Genomic DNA, 17,729 nt, shown 5'->3' on the forward strand with positions numbered 1-17,729 from the left:
ATTGCAGGTAGCCTTGGAGATGGCTTTGGAGAGGGAGCTGGTGTGGGCTGGGGCTTCAGCTGGGGCTTTGGTGGGGGTGCAGGGAGACAGACCCTCTGTGCGAGCTGGGGGCAGAGCAGCCCGAGCCGGAAAAGCCTGCATGGGTGGCTGAAATGACAGAACTCATTCGTGCTGTGTCGCTACAGGCGGCACGAAACACACGCCCTGGTCCCAGGGTCTGCTGGGGTTGTGGCCAGCCAGGCCATCTGCGCCGAGATTGCCCCATGTCCCCCAGAGCTCAGGGGAAACGGCTCGGGGTCCGCATAGACCGGGTAGTGCGGACCCCTGGCTTTCTATCCCAACCACCATCTTCAGGGAGGAGCCCACCGGCACAGACGGGGAAGCAAGGCTCCACTTCCCCCAGAAGCAGACGAGGGCAAGCGGATGGAGCCTGTTGTTGTGGTGGGCCGGACCTGTGTTGGGGACTTTTGTCATGTCCCTGTCACTGTGGAGGGGGTGCCCTGCTCCGCCCTGGTGGACACTGGGTCCACAGTAACCCTGGTGAGGCCAGATATTGTGCCAGGTTGGACTCAGTGTGAGCCTACAACTGTGCAGCTCCGCACAGTCACAGGTGAGCTGGCACCCATGAAAGGGAAGGGAATAATGACTCTGACAGTAGGGGGCAGGACTGTGCGTCATCCTGTGTGGGTGGCGGCTGTGCAGGACCCTTGTATCCTGGGGTTGGACTTTCTTAGGAGCACAGGCTGCCAGTTAGCTGCTGTGGGGGTAGAACCACAGAGTTTCTAAATCCAGACGCGGAACATTGCAAGATTTCCGAGAACGCTTGTGAAACAGAGCAAACAAACCTGGGGCCTCATTTATAAACAGTGCATATGTACATACTAGACTCCAAAACATGCTTGCGCCAGTTTTCATGCAAAAGTTGCCATTTTCAAAAACGGAATTTGAAGTGAAAATGTACTCACCTTCTCGCAAACTTTAGACCATCCGTAGGCACAGTTTCTAGTGGTTGAAGTATAGTTTGAAAACCAGCAAGTAGACTAGTATTTTGTGCAAATGGGGGATATGATGGACAGGCTTATTCATAACAATAAACAGGTTAATAAAAAGATGCGATCATTTGCTATTATTTACAGTGCTATGAAAAAGTATTTGCCCCCTTTCTAATTTTCTCTACTTTTGCATATTTGTGATACTGAATGTTATCAGATCTTCAACCAAAACCTAATATTAGATAAAGGGAACATAAGTGAACAAATAACACAACAATTACATATTTATTTCATGAACAAAGTTATGCAACACCCAATTCCCCTGTGTGAAAAAGTAATTGCCCCCTTACACTCAATAACTGGTTGTGCCACCTTTAGCTGCAATGACTCCAACCAAATGCTTCCTGTAGTTGTTGATCAGTCTCTCATGCCGCTGTGGAGGAATTTTGGCCCACTCTTCCATGCAGAACTGCTTTAACTCATTGACGTGTGGGTTTTCAAGCATGAACTGCTCGTTTCAAGTCCTGCCACAACATCTCAATTGGGATTAGGTCTGGACTTTGACTAGGCCATTCCAAAACTTCCAATTTGTTGCTATTTAGCAATTTTCATGTAGACTTGATTGTGTGTTTTGGATCATTGTCTTGCTGCATGACCCAGCTGCGCTTCAGCTTCAGCTCACAGACGGATGGCCTGACATTCTCCTGTAGAATTCTCTGATACAGAGCAGAATTCATGGTTCCTTCTATTAAGGCAAGTCGTCCAGGTCCTGAGGCAGCAAAGCATCCCCAAACCATCACACCACCACCACCATGCTTGACCTTTGGTATGATGTTCTTACTGTGGAATGCAGTTTGGTTATCGCCAGGCATTACTGGAACCATGTCGTCCAAAAAGTTATACTTTTGAATCATCTGTCCATAGAACGTTCTTCCAAGAGTCTTGATGATCATCCAGGTGCTTTTTGGCAAACTTGAGTCAACTTTTTGGACGAGATGGGTCCCATTATGCCTGGCGAAAACCAGCTTGCCACACCTGTATTTGGGGAAGAGTGGCTTCCGCCTTTTACTGAAGAGTGGCTTCCGTCTGGCCACTCAACCATAAATGCCTGATTGGTGGAGTGCTGCAGAGATGGTTGTCCTTCTGAAAGGTTCTCCCATCTCCACAGAGGAACTCTGGAGCTCTGTCAGAGTGACCATCGGGTTCTTGGTCACCTCCCTAACCAAGGCCCTTCTCCCCCGATTGCTCAGTTTGGCCGGGCACACTTCTTCCATTTAAGAATGATGGAGACCACTGTGTTCTTGGGAACCTTCAATGCTGGAGAAAATTTTTTGGTACCCTTCCCCAGATCTGTGCCTCGACATAATCCTGTCTCGAAGCTCTATGGACAATTCCTTCAACCTCATGGCTTGGTTTTTGCTCTGACATGCACTGTCAACTTTGGGACCTTACATAGACAGGTGAGTGCCTTTCCAAATCATGTCCAATCAATTGAATTTACCACAGGTGGACTCCAATCAAGTTGTAGAAACATCTCAAGGGTGAATACTTTCCGAATGCACTGTATATCCGGCCAGTTGCCCGAATAAATACTCTCTCAGAGATGACAGAGGACGTGGGGGATGAGCCTTTTGAGGAGTGTGGAATTTAACAAAATTCCGGGGTGGCTGTGGAAATGTCACGGATCTCCCCGGTACTGCTGCTCATTCCGTTCACCAGGTCTACGTCACCGGCTTTCTAGGCGTCGCTGACGTGGATCATTACCACCAACCCCGGACTGTCTTGTATCATTACACACAGCTGGTTCCCATACCCCCTGGTTAGTATGTGCCCTCAGTTACCCATTGTCCTTGTCGACTATTGTCCCATGTCCGTTGGTCTCTTGGGGACCGTGTATTGTGCTCTAGTTGTTTACGGGTCTCGTCCTGTGTATTGTGTAGAGGTTACGCCTCGCTCTTTTGTTTGGGTTATATCCCAGTGTTTTATATATACACACTGCTCAAAAAAATAAAGGGAACACTTAAACAACACAATGTAACTCCAAGTCAATCACACTTCTGTGAAATCAAACTGTCCACTTAGGAAGCAACACTGATTGACAATAAATGTCACATGCTGTTGTGCAAATGGTATAGACAACAGGTGGAAATTATAGGCAATTAGCAAGACACCCCCAATAAAAGAGTGGTTCTGCAGGTGGTGACCACAGACCACTTCTCAGTTCCCATGCTTCCTGGCTGATGTTTTGGTCACTTTTGAATGCTGGCGGTGCTTTCACTCTAGTGGTAGCATGAGACTGAGTCTACAACCCACACAAGTGGCTCAGGTAGTGCAGCACATCCAGGATGGCACATCAATGCAAGCTGTGGCAAGAAGGTTTGCTGTGTCTGTCAGTGTAGTGTCCAGAGCATGGAGGCGCTACCAGGAGACAGGCCAGTACATCAGGAGACGTGGAGGAGGCCGTAGGAGGGCAACAACCCAGCAGCAGGACCGCTACCTCCGCCTTTGTGCAAGGAGGAGCAGGAGGAGCACTGCCAGAGCCCTGCAAAATGACCTCCAGCAGGCCACAAATGTGCATGTGTCTGCTCAAACGGTCAGTACAGACTCCATGAGGGTGGTATGAGGGCCTGACGTCCACAGGTGTGTGTTGTGCTTACAGCAGGACGTTTGGCATTTGCCAGAGAACACCAAGATTGGCAAATTCGCCACTGGCGCCCTGTGCTCTTCACAGATGAAAGCAGGTTCACACTGAGCACGTGACAGACGTGACAGAGTCTGGAGACGCCGTGGAGAACGTTCTGCTGCCTGCAACATCCTCCAGCATGACCGGTTTGGCGGTGGGTCAGTCATGGTGTGGGGTGGCATTTCTTTGGGGGGCCGCACAGCCCTCCATGTGCTCGCCAGAGGTAGCCTGACTGCCATTAGGTACCGAGATGAGATCCTCAGACCTCTTGTGAGACCATATGCTGGTGCGGTTGGCCCTTGGTTCCTCCTAATGCAAGACAATGCTAGACCTCATGTGGCTGGAGTGTGTCAGCAGTTCCTGCAAGAGGAAGGCATTGATGCTATGGACTGGCCCGCCCGTTCCCCAGACCTGAATCCAATTGAGCACATCTGGGACATGTCTCGCTCCATCATGTCTCGCTCCATCCACCAACGCCACGTTGCACCACAGACTGTCCAGGAGTTGGCGGATGCTTTAGTCCAGGTCTGGGAGGAGATCCCTCAGGAGACCATCCGCCACCTCATCAGGAGCATGCCCAGGCGTTGTAGGAGGTCATACAGGCACGTGGAGGCCACACACACTACTGAGCCTCATTTTGACTTGTTTTTAAGGACATTACATCAAAGTTGGATCAGCCTGTAGTGTGGTTTTCCACTTTAATTTTGAGGGTGACTCCAAATCCAGACCTCCATGGGTTGATACATTTGATTTCCATTGATAATTTTTGTGTGATTTTGTTGTCAGCACATTCAACTATGTAAAGATAAAAGTATTTAATAAGATTATTTCATTCATTCAGATCTAGGATGTGTTATTTTAGTGTTCCCTTTATTTTTTTGAGCAGTGTGTGTATATATATATATATATACAGTGAGGGGGAAAAAGTATTTGATCCCCTACTGATTTTGTAAGTTTGCCCACTGACAAAGACATGATCAGTCTATAATTTTAATGGTAGGTTTATTTGAACAGTGAGAGACAGAATAACAACAACAAAATCCAGAAAAACGAATGTCAAAAATGTTATGAATTGATTTGCATTTTAATTAGGGAAATAAGTATTTGACCCCTCTGCAAAACATGATTTAGCACTTGGTGGCAAAACCCTTGTTGGCAATCATAGAGGTCAGACGTTTCTTGTAGTTGGCCACCAGGTTTGCACACATCTCAGGAGGGATTTTGTTCCACTCCTCTTTGCAGATCTTCTCCAAGTCATTAAGGTTTCGAGGCTGACGTTTGGCAACTCGAACCTTCAGCTCCCTCCACAGATTTTCTATGGGATTAAGGTCTGGACACTGGCTAGGCCACTCCAGGACCTTATTGTGCTTCTTCTTGAGCCACTCCTTTGTTGCCTTGGCCGTGTGTTTTGGGTCATTGTCATGCTGGAATACCCATCCACGACCCATTTTCAATGCCCTGGCTGAGGGAAGGGGGTTCTCACCCAAGATTTGATGGTATATGGCCACGTCCATCATCCCTTTGATGTGGTGAAGTTGTCCTGTCCCCTTAGCAGAAAAACACCCCCAAAGCATAATGTTTCCACCTCCATGTTTGACGGTGGGGATGGTGTTCTTGGGGTCATAGGCAGCATTCCTCCTCCTCCAAACACGGCGAGTTGAGTTGATGCCAAAGAGCTAAATTTTGGTCTCATCTGACCACAACACTTTCACCCAGTTCTCCTCTGAATCATTCATATGTTCACTGGCAAACTTCAGACGGGCCTGTACAGTGGGGAAAAAAAGTATTTAGTCAGCCACCAATTGTGCAAGTTCTCCCACTTAAAAAGATGAGAGAGGCCTGTAATTTTCATCATAGGTACACGTCAACTATGACAGACAAAATGAGAAAGAAAAATCCAGAAAATCACATTGTAGGATTTGTAATGAATTTATTTGCAAATTATGGTGGAAAATAAGTATTTGGTCAATAACAAAAGTTTCTCAATACTTTGTTATATACCCTTTGTTGGCAATGACACAGGTCAAACGTTTTCTGTAAGTCTTCACAAGGTTTTCACACACTGTTGCTGGTATTTTGGCCCATTCCTCCATGCAGATCTCCTCTAGAGCAGTGATTTTTTGGGGCTGTCGCTGGGCAACACAGACTTTCAACACCCTCCAAAGATTTTCTATGGGGTTGAGATCTGGAGACTGGCTAGGCCACTCCAGGACCTTGAAATGCTTCTTACGAAGCCACTCCTTCGTTGCCCGGGCGGTGTGTTTGGGATCATTGTCATGCTGAAAGACCCAGCCACGTTTCATCTTCAATGCCCTTGCTGATGGAAGGAGGTTTTCACTCAAAATCTCACGATACATGGCCCCATTCATTCTTTCCTTTACACGGATCAGTCGTCCTGGTCCCTTTGCAGAAAAACAGCCCCAAAGCATGATGTTTCCACCCCCATGCTTCACAGTAGGTATGGTGTTCTTTGGATGCAACTCAGCATTCTTTGTCCTCCAAACACGACGAGTTGAGTTTTTACCAAAAAGTTATATTTTGGTTTCATCTGACCATATGACATTCTCCCAATCCTCTTCTGGATCATCCAAATGCACTCTAGCAAACTTCAGACGGGCCTGGACATGTACTGGCTTAAGCAGGGGGACACGTCTGGCACTGCAGGATTTGAGTCCCTGGCGGCGTAGTGTGTTACTGATGGTAGGCTTTGTTACTTTGGTCCCAGCTCTCTGCAGGTCATTCACTAGGTCCCCCTGTGTGGTTCTGGGATTTAGATGCCTATTAGTAATTACCGTATTTTCCGCACTATAAGGCGCACCGGAGTATAAGCCGCAGCAGCTAAATTGAATGATATTGAATGATGTGTACATATATAAGCCGCACTGGACTATAAGCCGCAGGTGTTTTAATGTTTAATTACCATATGTAAGGGTTCGTGCACAGAGGGGATTGTCGGGAAAGAGACAAACTGTCTCGCTCTCGTAATGTCTGTCTGTCTTGCTCTCGTTCTGTCTCTCGTACCACTCTCGGTTCCACTTTTACTTTTGCGCGCTACCTGTCTCACTCTTTTCCGTCCTCCAGCTTTTCCTGCTGGAGCCCGCCGCTTAAAGGTGGGGGGCGCGGACCGGTCATAGAGCCCATAGAGTTAAAGTTGGTGGACTGTAACCTGTAAAATCCATAGATTTAGGAGGTCTTCTAGTGGCCGTTAGCTGTAAAAATCCATAGATTTATATACCATTATATAAGCCGCAGGGTCGAAAAATGGGAAAAAAGGCGCGGCTTATAGTCCGAAAATTACGCTATCTTTAAATGCAAAGTAGATTTCCTCTCTTCTCACTAATGGCAAATGATTGCATCTCGTTATTAAGCTGTTTGTTGTTATGAATAAGCCTGTCCATCATATCCCCCATTTGTACAAAATACTAGTCTACTTGCCTGTTTCCAAACTATACTTCAACCACTAGAAACTTTGCGTAGGCATTGTCTAGTTTGCATGAAGATGAGCACATTTTCATGTCAAGTTCAGTTTTTATAAATGCCAACTTTTGCGGGAAAACTGGCACACGCATGTTTTGGGGTCTATTTTGTACATATGCACGGTTTATAAATGAGGCCCCAGGCCAGGGTTTGGGGTTTGAGAAATCAATTAGAGAATTGATAAATTCCTCCTTAGTTGTACATTTTCTCGATATCTAAAGGCACAACCTAGATTGGAGCCAATGTCTTAAGTAGTCGTGAAAGTGACAAACTGACACGTTTTCATTTTCGTCAAAAACAACTTTATATCGAAGGGGTGACTTTTGAGTTGACGGTTTGCACATGCGCAGTTCGGTGCATGTGCAAACCGAGATGACCATAAGACCCGATTACGTGTTTCTACGCATGCGCTTAGCGAGCCAACGTAGCCATGACATCGCCTACAAGTGTGATCGAGGATTTCTATTGGTGAAGCAGTTTTAGTCTGTCTTCATACTGTACTGTCTTTGGTAGAACGGACATTGCTCCATGTACAAGGCTACGTCACCACAAGAGGGCACCATTCTCTAATAATCATTTTCCAATTTCTGTTTCATAATTCTCAAAGTTGATAAATAGCTTATCACAGTTTTTTTCAGTGATTCAATTCAGCAAGATATCATAATTTACTAAGTGAAAGGTCATTATATATTTTTATGATTTAGTTCAGTTTTATTCACGTTGATGGTGGTGACTGATAACTCAGGGTGGCCAGCCAATGTACATTACTATATTGTATTTATTAACTGGGCAGTGTATGCAATATTTAAGCAGAATATAATTTAGCTATTCTTACTATACAGTACATACATACTAAAATACATTAATTCTACAGGTCAGTTCATCTCGATACTTAAAAACTCCTAAGAACTTCACAAATCCAGTGTGTGGGTCTTCCAGTGAGTTGGAGAGGATTGAGGAACCATGGCACAGTTTGAAACCTTGATATGGACTGTAAGTGAAACATTTCTGATTTGCACATTTTGTGGCTTGGCATCTTTTTACTAGCCTTATATGCTGCGAAACAGAATGTAAACTTACTCACGCAACATACAGTGCCCTCCACTATTATTGGCACCCCTGTTTAAGATGTGGTCGATGACTTCCAAAAATTCTCCTTTTTTTTAAACAACATAGAACCCAAATGCAAAAAAAGAGAAAAATCCAACCTTTTATTTAAGTACATTACTTTGGTGGTAAAAAAAAAATCTCACATAAAAAAAAAAAAACTTGAAATCATGTGTCCCACAATTATTGGCACCCCTAACAATTCCGCTGAAAATTTTAATAGATTTTTTTACAAATATATTTTTCTGTAGTTGCTAAAGTTGGTCAGGGTATCTAGGAACTTTTAATTAGTAATTCATGACTTCCTGTTTCCCTGGGGTATAAATATGACGTGACACAGAGGCCTAATTCTCTTACCCATTTGTCAACATGGCAAAGACAAGAGAACACACCATTCAAGTAAGGCAGATTTGTGTCGACCTTCATAAGTCAGGCAATGGCTACAAGAAAATAGCCACTCGCCTTAACTTGCCCGTATCTACAGTCAGAGGAATCATTAAGAAGTTTAAAACAACTGGAACAGTGACAAACAAGGCTGGAAGAGGTCCCAAGTTTATCTTGCCACAACGCACAGTGAGGAGGATGGTAAGAGAAGTAAAAAAAAGTCCTAAGCTCACTGTCACAGAATTGCATCAAAGAGTGGCATCTTGGGGTCACAAAGACTCCAAAACAACCATCAGACTCTCTCTACATGCCAACAAGCTGTTTGGGAGGCATGCAAGGAAAAAGCCTTTTCTCACTAACACTCACAAACGTAAACGTCTGGAGTTTGCTAAGCGGCACTGGGACTTCAACTGGGATCGTGTGCTTTGGTCAGATGAGACTAAGATTGAGCTTTTTGGCAACAAACACTCTAAGTGGGTCTGGCGTAAAACAAAAGATGAGTATGCCGAAAAGCACCTCATGCCCACCGTGAAGTATGGTGGAGGATCTGTGATGCTGTGGGCCTGTTTCTCTTCCAAAGGCCCTGGGAACCTTGTTAGGGTGCAAGGCATTATGAACGCTTTGAACTACCAGGACATTTTAAATAAAAACCTGATGGCCTCTGCCAGAAAGCTGAAGATGGGTCGTCATTGGGTCTTTCAGCAGGATAATGATCCAAAACATGTGGCAAAATCTACACAAAAATGGTTCAGCAGTCACAAACTTAAGGTCCTCCCATGGCCATCTCAGTCCCCAGACCTCAACCCAATCGAAAACCTGTGGGGGCGAGCTAAAGAGGAGAGTGCATAAGAGAGGACCCAGGACACTGGATGATCTAGAAAGATTGTGCAAAGAAGAATGGTCAAAGATCCCTCTCTCTGTGTTCTCCAATCTTGTGAAATGTTATAGGAGGAGATTAAGTGCTGTCTTGTTGGCAAAAGGGGGTTGTACAAAGTATTAACATCAGGGGTGCCAATAATTGTGGGACACATGATTTCAAGTAAAAAAAATTCTAAATGTGTGATTTTTTTTTTTACACCAAAGTAATGTACTTAAATAAAAGGTTGGATTTTTCTATTTTTTTGCATTTGGGTTCTATGTTGTTTTAAAAAAAAAGGAGAATTTTTGGAAGTCCTCGACCACATCTTAAACAGGGGTGCCAATAATTGTGGAGGGCACTGTATATTCCTGGCACCAAACAGCATGCTCAATTCACTGTATGCTCAATTCACAGTATGCTCAATTCTCAGTATGCTCAATTCACAGCATGCTCAATTCACAGTATGCTCAATTCACAGTATGCTCAATTCACAGTATGCTCAATTCACAGTATGCTCAATTCACAGTATGCTCAATTCACAGCACGCTCAATTCACAGTATGCTCAATTCACAGTACGCCACCACATTTACAAAAGCCAGTTTAAAAAATGGTCCTACATAATTACATTATATTTGAATTGTGAATATTTGTTAGAATTTTCCTAACTAGTTCTGTAAGTTTTATGAATACACATCAGTTTCAATTTGAGTGATTAGAGTATGTTTTCTCTACTTCCAGATAAATATTATATTGGTGCTTGAAAGCATTGGATCCTGTATTGCATGTGCATGGGCGGCAGGTAGCTTAGTGGGTAAGAGCGTTGTGCCAGTAACCGAAAGGTCGCTGGTTCTAATCCCCGAGCCGACTAGGTGAAAAATCTGTCGATGTGCCCTTAAGCAAGGCACTTAACCCTAATTGCTCCTGTAAGTCGCTCTGGATAAGAGCGTCTGCTAAATGACTAAAATGTAAATGTATGTGGTAGAGCAGAGTACAGAATATTTTATTTATTTTATTTTTTGTCATTTAGCAGACGCTCTTATCCAGAGCGACTTACAGGAGCAATTAGGGTTAAGTGCCTTGCTCAAGGGCACACCGACAGATTTTTCACCTAGTTGGCTCGGGGATTAGAACCAGCGACCTTTCGGTTACTGGCATAATGCTCTTAACCACTAAGCTACCGAGACGACCGTTAGACCCGATTACGTGTTTCTACGTATGCGCTTAGCGAGCCAACGTAGCCATGACATCGCCTACAAGTGTGACAGTATGCGCAATTCACAGTATGCTCAATTCACAGTATGCCACCACATTTACAAAAGCCAGTTTAAAATGGGCCTACATAATTACATTATATATGAATTGTGAATATTTGTTAGAATTTTCCTAACTAGTTCTTGTTTTCTCTACTTCCAGATAAATATTATATTGGTGCTTGAAAGCATTGGATCCTGTATTGCATGTGGTAGAGCCGAGTACAGAATAGGGGATGAATGTTGTCCCATGTGTTCACAAGGTAAGGAACCTCTCTTTACATCAAATGAATCACCAGACATTAATACATCATCAACACCAACAGAAAAACATGACATTGTGATTCTCTCTTCTGCAGGAAATCGTGTTTATAAGCATTGTACTGAATTCACCAGCACCTCCTGTGTGCCCTGTGTTGATTCTACATTCCTTGATGAGCCCAATGGTCTCATGAAATGCAAAGTGTGTACCAACTGTGATCCAGGTAAGAGTGGTCCTGTGTGTCTGCACTGAAACCCTGACACAAACACTGACATTATGTTATGCTATGAGGATATGTCAGTTGTATGAATGAAATGTGTCTCATATTTTGCATCAGATATAACACACAATGTTTTCTCAATAGGTTTGGGTTTGAAGGTAAAGCAGCCATGTAGACCTTCATCAGACACTGTCTGTGGGACACTGGAGGGGTTCTACTGTCTAGACCCAACTAAGGATGGTTGTAGAGCAGCCCAGAGACACAGCAGCTGTAAACCTGGTCAATACATCAGCCACACAGGTTGGTCTTCTGTCTCACTCATTATACTAATTGTGTTGTCATAATTCATTTGAGTCAAGTTAACTTCAGTGTGAATAATCATTACAGTTAATGAAATTAAATTAGTAACTAAACTAAATGCAATTTTTAATTAACATTTCAACATGTATTTGTGCAGGAACAACATCTACAGATACTGTGTGTGCTGACTGCATTGGTGATACCTATTCAAATGGATCATTAACATCCTGCCAGCCACACACCAAGTAAGTTCACATATGTTTACATAAATCAAAAGTGTAAGATAAAGACTACAATAATATACTAAAGTACAAATCTACAATAAAACGGAAAGTTGAATTATCAGATTGGTTTCTCAGACTGTTATATTATGTGTTACAGGTGTAAATCCTTAGGTCTTCAAGAACTTAGACCAGGAACTCATTTGTCCAATTCTGAATGTGGACCACAATCCTCAAAAATAGAAACTGGAATCATAATTGGTGTTGCGGCATCAGTCCTAATAGCAATAATAATAATAATAGGATTTGTAATTCTAAGGAGGAAAAAAAGTCCAACAACAGTGACTTTTTCTCCAGTGACACTACATGCTGTAAAGGTATGTTGTTATCATGTACATTTTAAAGAGTCCATATTTTCATTTTGAACAGTCACTGTGTTAAGGTTAGCTGACCGGTTGTTGTTATTGTTCTACTTTGGGGCTGAACTTGAAATGTTTTATTGAGTAATATGTTTCCTTCTATTACGCATCATCAGATTTAGAGGAAACACCAAGCAATGTACAATGAAACAGAAGAAGGAACAGCGTCTTGCATGTGTTCGTTTTGTAAGTAAGTAATGGTGAGTTGTCAAGAACTTCAGCCGTGTGACAAAAGATGTACGCTCTATTACTTCACGTTATCAATGCTATGATGACAATTAAGATATGGTCAAAGTGCTATAAAACTATAGCCTCACTCTCACACGGTCCTTGTTCATTACTGGTTTATTCTCTCCCCAGATTCAAGCTCTGGCCACACTTATCATTACAATGATACCTGAGGTATGTCCAGATTCTGTACACTGTGGTAAATGTGATCTAGATTCAATTTTTTCTTAAAGTTGGTTTCTGGCATATTAATTTTGTAGTGTACAGAGATTCAGCTGACTTTGAAGCTTAACCATGGACCCAATGTCCTGAATCCCTAAAAGTAATTCCAAGGAAATGGCACAATTTTTATTTTTTATATCATGGGGGCAAAGAAAGAAACCTTAGTTGAAAACAGGTTCTGTGGGGGGAAACCCTCTGCTCTGTCTACAGGGAAGGTCAAGTGGGCCCACATAGGTGCAAATTCAAATGTCTGGCAGTTGAAGCTTCAGTACAAAAGGGACTAAAAATGACCCTGGTTAGTTAGCCTTCTAATACAGGTACAGTAGCTGCTTGGAGCGTGTGCCCCAGAGAGCAGAGTATGAGGGGGCTAAAGGTTATAGCGCAGAAGCATGGGGAAATGTACAGATTACAACATCACCAAGACTGGAATGCAAACATTGTATCTTTGTAAGAGAGCCTAGAACACTTTAAACAGTCTCTGTGCTGATCGCGCTCCAGTGAGTTTTTATCAAACCGCAGAATGAGACTGAAAATGAAAGTTAATTTAGATTCAATTTCATTTCACAACGCGGCAGTGTGTAAATTGTATTTTTATGTAATACATCTTCACTCTCTCCTTCTCAAACTGAACCGAACATAGGCTAGTCCTCTTTGACCTAATCAAACATTATTTTCGGAAGAACCATTTGACTCCCCTCTTGAGCACCGTAGGCCTACACATCCATTGGTTAGGCTGTGTGAGCAGAGCAGGCCGAGGCTCACATTAGGAATATCCACTCCAGTGTGTAATGCAGCCTCGTTTTATTTACACCTTCCCAGCAGCTATCTTAGAAATGTTTGTCTCGCCTAGGGTGGCAGAATATCCAGGGCCGGGCCTGTTAGGCCCATACATTGTGAACACATAGGAGGTCCAGTACCGGGAAGAAATGTAATCTACACTGAATACCTTCCGAATGCACTATGTGTCAGTTGTATCTGCATCAGATAATACATGCCATGTTTTCTCCATAGGTTTGGGTTTGAAGGTAAAGCAGCCATGTAGACCTTCATCAGACACTGTCTGTGGGACACTGGAGGGGTTCTACTGTCTAGACCCAACTAAGGATGGTTGTAGAGCAGCCCAGAGATACAGCAGCTGTAAACCTGGTCAGTACATCAGCCTCACAGGTTGGTCTCCTCGCAAGTATTCAACATGATTTTGTCATGATTTCTAGTGTGCCAAGGTACTCTACTGAATTAAAAGTAGCTGATCGTTTGATTGATTGAAATCATTGGACAATTACAATTAAGTCAAGATGAGTACATGGGGAAAGTTTAAGTACAATGTTTACAAGTTTGTTTTGGGATGTCTTGTTTTTTAATAATTTAAACGTATGTTTAAACCTCCATTTGTGCAGGAACAACATCTACAGATACTGTGTGTTCTGACTGTACTGGTGATACTTATTCAGATGGATCATTAACAGCCTGCCAGTCACACACTGGGTAAGTGTGGCTTACACAAATAGTTTTTACCCTAAATACAAAGTTACCTAACACACATCTAAAACTGAAAGATGTATGACCAAGTTATAAAGGAATCATTAATGGCCAGTATTTATCTGTTTATAGATGTGAATCCGTGGGACTTCAGGAAATGAAACCAGGATTTCCTTGGTCGGATTCAGAGTGTGGACCACAACTATCCCATTCAACAGCTAGAGGCATAATTGGTGTTGTGGCATCCATGACAGTTCTCATGATATTAGCTGGAGCTGTTTTCTTATTAATAGTAGTGAGAAAAAGAAAAAACTCAGATTCATTTTAGGAATTGCATCAGTAAATTATTGTTTAGTGTGTGTGTGAATTCTTTTTTAGTGTTTGTGTGAGTATGAGTGAGTTAGAGAGAGTGGTGGCAGGTAGTCTAGCGGTTAAGAGCGCTAGGCCAGTAACCGAAAGGTTGATTGTTCAAATCCACGAGACGACTAGGTGACTAAGGTCGTTGTTTTGAATCGCTGAGCAGACTAGGTGGAAGAAAAAAAATTCTACAGCTGCACCATCGAGAGCATCCTGACTGGTTGCATCACCGCCTGGTATGGCAACTGCTTGGCCTCCGACCGCAAGGCACTACAGAGGGTAACGCGTACAGCTCAGTACATCACTGGGGCCAAGCTTCCTGCCATCCAGGACCTCTATACCAGGCGGTGTCAGAGGAAAGCCCTCAAAATTGTCAAAGTCTCCAGCCACCCTAGTCATAGACTGTTCTCTCTGCTACCGCACGGCAAGCGGTACCGGAGTGCCAAGTCTAGGTCCAAAAGACTTCTCAACAGCTTCTACCCCCAAGCCATAAGACTCCTGAACAGCTAATCATGGCTACCCGGACTATTTGCGCTGCCCCCCCCACCCCATCCTTTTACGCTGCTGCTACTCTGTTAATTATTTATGCATAGTCACTTTAACTCTACCCACATGTACATATTACTTCAACTACCTCAACTAGCCGGTGCCCCCGCACATTGACTCTGCACCGGTAGCCTCCCTACTGTTATTTTATTTTACTTCTGCTCTTTTTTTCTCAACACTTTTTTTGTTGATGTTTTATTTTTACTTTTTTATTAAAAATAAATGCACTGTTGGTTAAAGGCTGTAAGTAAGCATTTCACTGTAATGTCTGCACCTGTTGTATTCGGAGCATGTGGCCAATAAAATTTGATTTGATTTGATTAACTCTAAGAGCATCTGCTAAATTATTTAAATGTAAACATTTTGAGTGTGTGCACCCCTGTCAATCCAAAACTTCCTGTCCATTTGGATTAAGTATTTCTCAGACTATCATAGTAATAACTAACCAAATTATACTTGTTTTGCATCTTGTCTTTCCAGAGTGGAAACAGAAGAGACATAGTGTTTTAAATCAGGGGTTCGAACCAGTTCAGGGAACAGAACCAAAACAGAACCAACATTTATTTCAAGAAACCGTAACTGAACTGGGAACAGAAGTGATCTCTAGTCTTCTGGAACAGAACCGTTATTTACAAATCTTGAGAACAGGTTTATATAATGTTATTTTATGTTCCAAAAATATTCCTAATGTCTAGTATATAATTATGTAATTCAGTGAAGTTCTGATGCTAGTAATAGCCTAAACACATTCCAATTCACATCATGATGTTCAGTGCTTCAAGCCATGCGCCCTCCATGTCCACCCAAAATGTCAGTCGCATCTCACAGCCTGCACTAATCTGGGAGCTGAGTTTGAAAGTGTACCATTGAAAATGTGCAATATCATAAATGATCACCATCCACTGTACTCAGATGAAGTGTCATGGATGCCACACTCCAGAACTGGAGCGTGAAAATATCCACACCGCCATGGATAAAATGAACTGCAATGCACTTCCACTTTAATTTTGACTAATCCAATGTGGATTTATCAGGAGTTGACTGTATTCAGCCAAAGTTACTGGGATCTGTGATCTTGATTCACCTGTTATTTAGCCAAGTTGTTTTGCAACATCCTAGATCAAGACCATGTCACTTTTTACAGTTAATTGTGTTACAAAAAATAAAATGTGATATGAACAGTCTTTACTTGTGCCTTCTAACCAAACCGGTTTGCTGATTGCTTGTAAATTCTATTTAAATTACCCGATACATTTTACATTACTTGTTTTTCTGAACAGTAATTTGTATGGGCACAAAACACTTGTACATTTGTTAATATTGTGAAAATAATCAACATCCATTCAGCAAGTGTACCTTATTTTTTGCTTTTAATTTGACAAAAATGTTTTGTGTTTATTATTTTAAATGCATGGAGGACGCCCACTTCAAAAACATCCCTTCCAGTTGCAGCTGTCAGGAGTTCCTCCACTGTGTGTGACATTAGATCTTCTTCTGTGGTGTTGGAGCTGCTGCTTTCTCTCATTAGATCTTCTTCTATAGTGTTGGAGCTGCTGCTTTCAATATTAGATCTTCTTCTGTGGTGTTGAAGCTGCTGCTTTCTCTCGTTAGATCTTCTGTGGTGTTGGAGCTGCTGTTTTCACTCCCCCAGCCTCAGCTTTAGCTCCCTGTACGTCACAAAGTAAGAGGAGGGATTTGCTCGACTTTCTGCTGCAGTTTTTGGTAGAACTTTGAACTGTCATCAATGATTTTCTAAAACTAACAAAAATCAGTATTTTATGTTTTAAAGCTTCCAAATTGTCATGGGCATAGTTTATAGGTAAATGCTAGCATTACTATGGGAATGGCTGATTACAGGGGCATCCGTTCTGGTAAATGTAGCATTTTATTCATTTAACCTTTATTTTTACCTTTGAGGTGAGAAAATGACTTTTGTTTGGGGGAGGACTTGGGTAGTATCCAGTTGATTTACGTGTTTAACCTGTTTGGGGAATCTGTTATCCGTGGGGTAGAAAACATTGACCTGGATGAAGCTTCATCACATTTCAATCAGACTACTCCCTAGACCAGGGGTGGGCAAACCTTTTGGCTCAAGGGCCACGTTGAGATTTTGAAACCAAGTGAAGGGCCACATACTATATGCGTGACAAAACATGTGAAGCCTTTATTCATTTTCACATTGACACGCAACTACTAGTGTACTGTAGGTGTACTTAGGCTTGCAGAACAATTCTACCCTTGTTTATTTTAGATTTTCATTTTTACAAAATTGATATAATTTAGAATGTCACAGACACCGTCAAACACACACAGATCCTGCATCTCTACCCTTTTAAAGTACAATCAAACGGACAGTCACAATATGCAAACTTAAAAATATATATTATATGACTGGAGACATGCAAAATGTAACAGCAGATGTGTACAAAAATAAAAATAATAATCTAACATTTGAGTGAAACATGTGGTTAGAGCATCTGTTTCATTTGGGTGGTCTTTTTTTGAAAGCATATTAAGGAACAATTCTCATCTCCATTGTGAGCCATATTTACAGTTATCCAATCACCTCAGCCCAAATTTGACTGATGAATTATTACCTGTATCCAAGTGCATTGCTGGATAATTCTCACTGCATAACATCACCATGAAAAGGTGTAATCCTTGCCTACCCCAGTCACAGTTATTCGTGTCTTAATGTGAACAATGGGTCTGGTCACCTCTC

General features: G+C 42.6%; 1 protein-coding gene across 5 annotated transcripts in view; it reads left to right on the forward strand.

Moving 5' to 3' along the window:
• The window catches only part of LOC121537798 (tumor necrosis factor receptor superfamily member 14-like), a 53,943-nt gene extending 39,228 nt beyond the window's left edge, over positions 1 to 14,715 (forward strand). For 3 of the 5 annotated variants that reach the window (XM_045207335.1, XM_045207337.1, XM_045207336.1), the window contains exons 2-8: positions 8,027 to 8,145; positions 10,917 to 11,016; positions 11,113 to 11,238; positions 11,380 to 11,535; positions 11,693 to 11,780; positions 11,917 to 12,133; positions 12,292 to 12,312. In XM_045207335.1, the coding sequence (XP_045063270.1) occupies positions 8,116 to 8,145; positions 10,917 to 11,016; positions 11,113 to 11,238; positions 11,380 to 11,535; positions 11,693 to 11,780; positions 11,917 to 12,133; positions 12,292 to 12,297 (723 nt within the window). In that variant the 5' untranslated portion in view covers positions 8,027 to 8,115 and the 3' untranslated portion in view covers positions 12,298 to 12,312. Of the gene's footprint in view, positions 1 to 8,026; positions 8,146 to 10,916; positions 11,017 to 11,112; positions 11,239 to 11,379; positions 11,536 to 11,692; positions 11,781 to 11,916; positions 12,134 to 12,291; positions 12,313 to 14,022; positions 14,111 to 14,236 lie in introns of those variants that run through there. The other 2 variants (XM_041873245.2, XM_045207338.1) reach the window with 2 other exon arrangements.
• Positions 14,716 to 17,729: the final 3,014 nt, after the last annotated feature.

The sequence above is a fragment of the Coregonus clupeaformis genome, chromosome 24, assembly GCF_020615455.1.
Source record: "Coregonus clupeaformis isolate EN_2021a chromosome 24, ASM2061545v1, whole genome shotgun sequence".
Taxonomy (NCBI): Eukaryota; Metazoa; Chordata; class Actinopteri; order Salmoniformes; family Salmonidae; genus Coregonus; species Coregonus clupeaformis.